General features: G+C 36.1%; 1 protein-coding gene across 1 annotated transcript in view; it reads right to left on the reverse strand.

Moving 5' to 3' along the window:
- Positions 1–8,903, reverse strand: part of xpr1b (xenotropic and polytropic retrovirus receptor 1b) — a 21,305-nt gene extending 12,402 nt beyond the window's left edge. The window contains exons 1-2 of the mRNA XM_060873864.1: positions 8,532–8,903; positions 2,046–2,097 (exon numbers count right to left, since the gene is read on the reverse strand). Of these exons, the coding sequence (XP_060729847.1) occupies positions 2,046–2,097; positions 8,532–8,600 (121 nt within the window). The 5' untranslated portion in view covers positions 8,601–8,903. The remainder of the gene's footprint in view (positions 1–2,045; positions 2,098–8,531) is intronic.
- Between the last annotated feature and the right edge of the window lie 496 nt (positions 8,904–9,399).

The following is a 9,399-nucleotide window of genomic DNA, read 5'->3' on the forward strand; positions in this document are numbered from 1 at the left end:
TATCTGCAATCATGTATTTGTATTTTCTTGTCAATATTTTTTTATTTTATATTTATTTTATTTAAATAAATTAACTATTTTTTATAAATATATATTCGCTACAAGGAAACGTTCACTTTTAATTTTCTTTGAATTTTTCTTTTTTTCTTTTTTTCTTTTTGGATGAACGAAAGACTCCATTATTGTTATTATTATTATTTTATTCCTACCTACTTTTTTTTTTTTTTTTTTTAAACAAAGTAAACAATTATAAAGAAGAAGAAACAGGATTACGAAACGATTACCCATAAACTGTCCGTCATCCTGTGCCGTTTCTTGCACAAGTTGGAAGTTTAAAAATAATCTGCTGTAATAAGCTGTAATTTGAGGAAGACTGACATGGCTGACATGGCCTGGGACACGAGAACTGCAAGTGTGCATTTACGAATATGTAAATGTGCTGTCTAAGGATTCTGTTACTTCCTCTTCTTTGGTTTTCTTTCACTATTAGGTAAATTTTTTTGGCATTATCCAACAAAAATAAATAAAGAAATAAAATAAAAGATACAGTGGTACCCCGCTTATCGACCGGCTCGGACATCGACCTTTTCGTTTAGCGAACAGTTTTTCGACCGAAATTTGCGCCCGCTGAACAACCAAATCCCAGTCTCGCCTCAGCCTTCGTGGAAAGAGCGTCCATCATAAATTAAACTTCGGTTTGTGAACAATATTAGTGTTATTTAGTGTTATTTTGTTAAGTTTTTAATTTATACTTATACAATATTATTTATGTACCTGTATTATTTTATGTATTATTTAGTATTAATACTGCTAAAAACGGGGCAAACATTGTTAATTATTGGGTATCGGTGGAGGTCGGGAACGGATTAATTGGGTATCCGTTATTTCTTTTGGGATAATTACATTCGCTCTTCGACCTTTTCGCATTTCGACCGGTTTTAAGGAACGGATTAAGGTCGATAAGCGGGGTACCACTGTATTAAAATGTGCATTTTATTTTAATAGGTCAATTACATTAGATTAATTAAATTAGATTTTGACAAGGACTACAAAAATGTTTGAAATGTTTGTAGCTAAAACGAGGGATTTAGGGATGTTAGAAGCTAAAAAAATTGGAAAAAGTTTTTTTTTTTAAAAAATATGTTCTTATATTTAAAATGCATTTAATTTAGTGTTGATTTTTTTTAAATAATTAATTTAAGGCACAGTAACAAACAGAAAGTGAAACGCAGCTAAAATTAGCAAGTGCGATAAAATATAAGCAGAGTAGCCTGTTGTGTTTTTGGCTGTAGGACTTCACCAGGGAAATGAGATTCTAATCTGTGGTTCATGTCATAATATGCAAAAACGTGGACATGGCTATAGGCAGAATGCCTGATAAAAGCCCTGCTTCCTTGAACTTATAAACATGATCTCATTTCCTGTATCCGTTTCAAGTGTGAGCCGTGAACCTGTATGTTTTTCATCCAGTTCCTGATGCGAGGAGGAGAGGGACGTCCCTCATCTGAGCTGCTTAGCAGCCGGGAGAAATCTCTCTAGGTTTCCAGTGAGCTTGTTGTTTCTTGGTGCAAGCTTCCCCAAAGCCGTCAGTGACGTGTATCTCCATAAACCACTGCTCGAATTCGATTAAGATCTGGAGCTAAACCAGACCCTTATATCACGTCTGTGTTTATTTATCACTTCTCAATGTTAACACATGCAACCAAAGCCTTTAAAGGGGTTTAGGCTTCTGCACGAAGTGCTTCGTCACCAGTGCAGAAAAAAACAAACCCCTTGTGTTGGATGAGGTTCTGCAATAATACAGTCATGTTTTTTTTATCCGTTTAGAGTTACTTCTAATGCTTAGTGGACTTCCACTAACGGACAGTGGGTTCCATCCTTTTCAGCTGTTTTGTGTGTTTTCTATAGGGGTTATATTTGTGGTGTTTGCGATGTTTTAATTCCTCCATTAGTATTACTAATCCCTCTGAATTCATCATTACTTGGGTGTAGAGCTATGCCATAAAGCTCACGCTGATATCTAATACACAGGCTTTGATATTTACCCTCAATCGATGGAGCCTGGTCCTGGGCGGAGTACAGCATCTCTTTAAATGCCTGTGGAAACAAAAAGAAGAAGAAAAAAAAAAACATGAGGCACGATTTCCAGCGTTCACGTTACACACCGGCGGGTGGGATGTGGGATACGGGAACCGAGCCACGAGAGTGGAAATAATTCAGTGTGAGGAGAAGAGGAACTGTCTGAAGCTAGACTGAAAGAGAGGAAATGGAAGATAATAATAGTGTTTCATCGCTTAATGAGACGTAACAGTCATCCAGAAAAAAATAAAATCCACAACAAAATTAAACAGGATAGAATAATGCGCAAGCTGGAACAGGTTCATTGTGTTAAATAATAATGTGACTCTAATGAACTCGGCTAGAGAGGCCGGTGTTAAAATCCCTTGTTAATGTCCATTGAAAATGTTCCTACAACAAACATATTCGTGTCTTACGATGTATTGATTTGCTGTAATGATGCATTTTAAACTCAGTAAAAAACAAAGTAATTTAACATTGAAAATAAGGAAGAGATATAAATATTTAAAGATGAGAGATTTTAACTGTTATGAAATATTAAAAATGTTAGAAAAAACATCTCAAAAATGTGTATTGTGACAACACTGATCATGATATAAATATAATAAAGGGAATAATATAAGTTTTACTACACTAATCAATATCTATCTATTCGTTATAACATTACTAAATAGTTACAACTTTGTCAACAATGAAAATTCTCCAAGTCAAATATTTCAGCTGTAAAGTTGTGATATATCGTTACTGGGTTCAATTAAAAACATTTAAAGTTGGACATACTGACTTAGATGCTACACAACTACAAGATTAGCTAGGAAGGAGGTTCAACACTTTAAATACTAGAAAAAAAATTATACGCATCTGTGTTAATTCGATTACATACGTTTAGCCAATTATCTAGCTTTTAAAACATTTTACAGCAGTTGCTACACAGCCAGAAATTTAGCTAGGGAGGAAGCTAGTGCATTGCTAAAAATGCCACACAACCTGCATTGTTTTCACAATTTCAGACTTTTACAAATTTCAACAATAGAAATTGGCAAAATTCCATCATAACAAACATTAGCTAACCTAAAAGTTTGTTTCAGGTCACTAATTGGAGCAGAAGGACGCTGTAATGTTGCAGCAGATATAAATAAAGGCATATATATAATTAAAGAAATATGGTAACTTTAACATATCTATAAACTTCAACATTAAAAAAAATGTTTATGAAGCAGCAAATACAGCTGACACGTGAATTCATTAACATGTCTGTTTAACTGTTAACCTCTGCTTTGATTAAGGGTTATTCGATCCATGACTTTATATATCGCTACACTAGGTAAGCTTAAAGTTATACCGTAAATGTTGAACTGTGGTTTCTGGATGTTTTTCAGGCCAAGTTGTACATTTTAATGAAAAACAATATGTTTGATCATTGCAGGCTTTAATTAAATTATTAAATAAAAGGAACATATTGATTATATGTCATGTTTAAGTGAATATTAAGAAAACATCCATTTATAGCAGTGGTCTTCACTATTTTTTTCATGTGAGCCACACTGATAGGACAAAGTCAATAGGAGAGCCACTTTCACCGCAAAGTATGCCAAGTTATTCAGTCTTAAATAGCTTATCTGCTTAAATACAATGTACAATATTGCAATACAATAATTACTCGAGTTGCGGATGATGCATGTTCCCCATCAGTTACCTCTTTTGTCACTGTCACATTGCTTTGTTGCTGTTCATTTTGTGCGCGGGATTGTTTGATAAGAAATCGATCCATTTTTTAGTCCGTGTGTGTACAATAAACACAAGTTGTTAACTAACATGAAACACAAACTAGCTTCTGGCAGGCCGCCAAAAGCTGGCTATTGCGCAGAACGCAGTGAGTCAGTGACGAGTCAAATAATATATATAAATATACATTATTATTTGTAATAGAGCACATTTGTTTTTCTATGCTTACCTGATTGTTTTTAATGTTATTTAAATCAAAAATAAATTTTAACCACACGATCATATCATCGTATTATTTACTGCCATGCGAGCCGCATATTAAAGCTTGGCGAGCCGCAGGAGGCTTGCGAGCCGCGCAATGAGTAACACTGATTTATAGTGTTGATTATTAATTAAGTTTAAGGTTTGTGGATGTTAACTAATGTGTAAAAGATACAATTAACAAGAATTGCAACGTAAAGCAATACAGGAACTTAGGTGCTTTATAAAATATTTTCCTGGTCAACATTCAGAACTAGGACCAGGATTATTGAAGATACAATATTGAAGTCCCAATACAATTTTCCAAAACAAACCTTTAATGACATCACATCAAGAATAAACCTGGTTGTTAATTAGCCTGAGAAAATTAACTATTTAGCAATGATGGCAAACACAGGGCTTAAAAAATAACATTTAGAACTAGCAAATGAGCTAAATCGATGACATCAGCATTTGCTAAACCGTTGCTGATTAGCTAGAGAACTATTACTGCTAATATTGTAGGTTATAAAACACTTGGGGGTCATGCTGCTGTAAAAAAAAAAAAAAAAAAAAAAATCAATGACAGATTAAAATACAGGAAATGGATTAACATCTGAGCCGCAGGCTAAAGGCAACTACAGCACCAGGACCAATCCAGTCACAGATCAGACAACTGCAAACGAAACCTATGGACCTACTTATCTATCTCCACAACATGCTTTGCAATGTGCTTTGATTTCTTATCAGCTTGTTCCTGCAAGGTTTGGTTTCTTGTCTTCGGCGCTATAGAAATTGGTCAGAGGTCGACTCTTGACTGTGTGGAGGATGTGAGGGATGAGTGGAAAAGCGATATTTTGACCCGATTATCCACAATCAATAACGGCGTCAGAATCCTGCTGAATCGGCCCCGCTTGAAGAAGTATTGACATCGAGAGGGAGTCCAAATGAAGCGGAAAAGGTACAAAGTTTTAGAGAGAGAGAAACTGAAAACTGGTTACTATAGCAACAACTCAAAATACTTCACATAAAAACAAATTTCATTTCGTTTGGAGTCTAAAGTTTCAGTGACTTAAAGTTTTTCCTCCAGAGGAAAGTCGTCTAAAAGCTGGAGCCTCCTTCCGTACGTGATGCTCAAAATCGACACGTCAACAGTTACGACGTTTATTTATTTGGAAAAACCACAACAGTTCCTAGACATTTCTTGTAGTCGGAACTAGCGGCAAAAACCGCTGACCAATCAGAATAGAGAGCGCTGTGGTGTACAAATTTCACATTTAAATCAAAAGCGAATAAAAACTAATAATCTAGCTATCGGTCAAATTTGGCCTGTTGAGAGAAACCACAGGTTCTGTTGATGCTGGGCTCATGGTGTCCATTTTATTTATTTATTATTTTATAGTGATGTGTGTGTGTGTGTGTGTGTTTCTGATTTTCCTGCCTGGCTGGCGCACTCTGTTACCCGACACCTTAGTTACAAGTGCGGGGAAGGTCAGCAGGAACATGGGAATGCAAGTTTCTTGTTGCTGTTTGTGATGTTCGCCCACATGTTTCTTTTTTCCTGTGTGCTGACAGCATGTTTGTACTGTAAGCTTTTATGTAAGAGTTTGCTACAGGTGGTGGCTACGTCTCGTGTTTAAGTCCTTAAGGAGCAGCTCCGTCCAAAATAAGGGAAGCTGTGAAATGTCTGCGTTGCCATGACAACCAGGTGGACAAACGTGACCTAGGACATAAATACGGGTTCCCGTAGGGGCGTTTTTTTTAAGAAAGACGGCATCTCCGGCCACCGTTTGCGCTGCGGAGATAAAAGCTAGCGGTTTCGGAAAGGGAGGTCACAAGGATTCGTCTCAACAAGAATGAAATGGGAGTAAAAACATCATGGTGGTGGTAGAATCATGGCATAATTTAGCCTCACTGTCACCCTCTTGGTAAAATCATTAGTGGGTAGTAATGGCTTAATTCTTCTGCCATAAGTGACTTACAGCCAATAGGGAAATTAGTTTTTAATTCGTCACTGCAACAGTCCGAACACTGTGACGGCACATATAACAACAACTCACTTTGCCTCAACCTTTTGTTCCATACATTTAGCCCTGGTTTAGTAGTCAGTACATAATACTGACATTTCGATTGCTCACTACAATGACAATGTCGAGGCCGTTTGAAACTCTGCCTTCCTGCGTAGCTTTGGTACATCTGGAGTATTAAAAGCAAATTAAAAACTAAATTGCCAATCGCAGTTTTAGTAGGTCATTTTATTTGGTATATAAAATTAATAACTATATTAGTCTGCCATTTTAGTCAGTAATTAAAATAAGACGCTTGTTTAGTGGGTCAGTGAAAATAAGCTGTACAGTTAGTAACTATTTTAGTGGTTCGTTTTAATTAGTATGTAAAGTTAGTCACAATTTCAGAGGATCAGTTTGTTTGATCAGTACGTAACATTTGAAAGTTTTTAGTGGGTCGTCTTGTTAGTATGTAAATTTATGTAATATTTCAGTTAGCATGCACCGTTTTTCAAAACATTGTAATTAGTATGTAAAGTTAGATACTAATTTTTAGTTCCTATGTAAGGTTAGACACCATTCGCCGCTTGAGACAGTATCTACCACATAATCTACCATTTTTTTAGCCTAGGTTTCCAGAATAGTCTACATGTCTGGTTTGGAAAGAAGTTGGTTAATGATTTTGATTTGTTCTTTCATTCTTTCATATTACTAAAGAGGCTACATCGGTATAACGTTCATGGTAGAACGCTATTCTTTAAATTATTCCTGCACACTGCTGCCCATTCACACCCTTACTGGGTGTTTTCCTCTGGGAGAGAGATGACTAATGGGTCAGCAGGATTGTAGACAGAAATAATCCCATTACCCATAGGCCATTAAGTCTGAAGGTGGCTGAGCATGCTAAACCGAGCTAGCGCCCACCTCGTACACACCCGTGCATGATAATTCAATTGTGTGGACATGTCGGTGGACGGGCGGTATTTGGGGACAGGCGAGATTCGCAGGTTGTGAATCACATTTGGGTCTAAACCAGCATTTAAAACAAATAGCAACCGTCACAGTCACAGTGATATGACTGCAGACTTCAGACCAACCCCAACCATACAGATTTGCTACAGTAAAGAACTAACACGCTGTCCTAGTGCCCTAGGAAGGGTAGATTAGGTTAATCTAAACGTTGGATTATTCATTACTCATGGATGTGTGAGCTAGACAGATACTTCGGCCCTGGGCGACGTGGACGTTTTGTGTCTGCTGTTATTGGTGTCGGTGACCATCTGAAAAACGACAACACTTTATTAAACGCCGTAGTTGCACTTCAAGAACTCACAGCCCAAGATGACGAAAAGTGCAAGATGACGTAGAAATTGTGGTTTATGTGTTTATACCGTTTGAGGAGTTGTTCCCGGTAATGAAAAAAAAATAAAAAAATTAATCTAAACAGTTGTGATGGTAACAAAATTCAAAAAATAGCCCCATGTCACAAGGATTCTCAAATTTTTTATTTTTTTTAAAAAGAAACCAATGTTTCATCTGTTAGCAACAGTGCTAAGTCGTACACTGCCATACACTTACGCATGCTACGTAGTTGTACACTGCTAAAGAAGATGTTTAGTCGTGCAGCACTGTACATTGCTGATTAACACATACCAAAGTCACACAGTGATATAAATTGCTGATTAATAAAAACCAGGTGGTCACATAGTGGTGTACACTGCTGATTAAGACATTCCAAAGTCATACAGTCTTATACATTGCTGATTAAGACATTCCAAAGTCATAAATTAGTATAAATTGCTGAATACGACATATTTAAATCGTACAGTGATGTAAATTAATGACTAAGACATAAAGTCATACAGTGATGTAAATTAATGACTAAGACATAATTAAGTCGTACAGTGATGTAAATAGATGAATATGACATGTTTAAGTCGTACAGTGATGTAAATTAATGTCTAAGACATAATTAAGTCGTACAGTGCTGTAAATTAATGACTAAGACATATTTAAGTCGTACAGTGATGTAAATAGATGAATACGACATGTTTAAGTCGTACAGTGCTGTAAATAGATGAATAAGACATGTTTAAGTCGTACAGTGATGTAAATAGATGAATACGACATGTTTAAGTCGTACAGTGCTGTAAATTAATGACTAAGACATATTTAAATCGTACAGTGATGTAAATAGATGAATACGACATGTTTAAGTCGTACAGTGATGTAAATAGATGAATACGAGATGTTTAAGTCGTACAGTGATGTACATAGATGAATAAGACATATTTAAGTCGTACAGTGACACATTGCTAAGTCGTACACTGCTATATACTGATGTATGCTAGCTAACGCTAATTAATAGCCACAATACCACCCGAATGTAAAGCTTTAGCATAAAACGCTTCGATTTTTCATTCTTGTTTTTTGTTTGTTTGTTAGCATTTTGTTAGCGTTAGCATTAGCACGAGCGCTCACCTCATACTGGATGTACTGTTTCCTCCACTCCGGGGTGATGTGAGCCGCCAAATGCTCGGTAAATTTCATCCTTGCGATTTATCGAGGCACCTCTTTAGCGAATCTCTGCCGGAAATCATCGGCAGTTGATGAAGAAATGTATAAAAATAAGAGACAAATCGCTACGGTCGCTGTTCACAATCCGGTCCCCGCTCCACACAACACGAAAGACGGCACGCGCTGCGCTCGAGCATTTTTTTCTAGTTTTATAAACAAAACCTCTTTTCAACCTCTAATTTCAACCTCTTTTTTTCAGTCACGTTCGATTTCACGATTTCTCCCGAGCTGTTACCGTCAGCGAGCAGCTTCACATTGACAATTCCTGTACGTTTTCCGTTCTAAAAAAAAAAAAAAAGACCCGGCAGCCGCCACGGGCTGTATCCCAAATAGCGTTCTATTAATCTAGTGAACTCGGTAGGGCGTGAACGCCGTGTTCACGAGCAAGGTTTAGGGACCATATCGAGTATTCAAAAGGCGGTTTGAAACACAGCCGTCGCTGTTCTATTAAAAACGTCATAGCGCGTCAGATACACGGGGCGGGGGTGGTGTGGGGGGTGTATGTTTACGAACAGAGCCGGCACTAAATATATAATATATATATTAATTTTATATCATATATATATATATATATATATATATATATATATATATATATATATATATATATATATATATATATATTATATCATATATATATAGAGTATGTATATTCATTTTACATCATATATATATATATATATATATATATATATATATATATATATATATATATGATGTAAAATGAATATACATACTCTATATATATATGATATAATACATAATATAATAT

The sequence above is a fragment of the Tachysurus vachellii genome, chromosome 7 (genome assembly GCF_030014155.1).
Source record: "Tachysurus vachellii isolate PV-2020 chromosome 7, HZAU_Pvac_v1, whole genome shotgun sequence".
NCBI classification, from domain to species: Eukaryota; Metazoa; Chordata; class Actinopteri; order Siluriformes; family Bagridae; genus Tachysurus; species Tachysurus vachellii.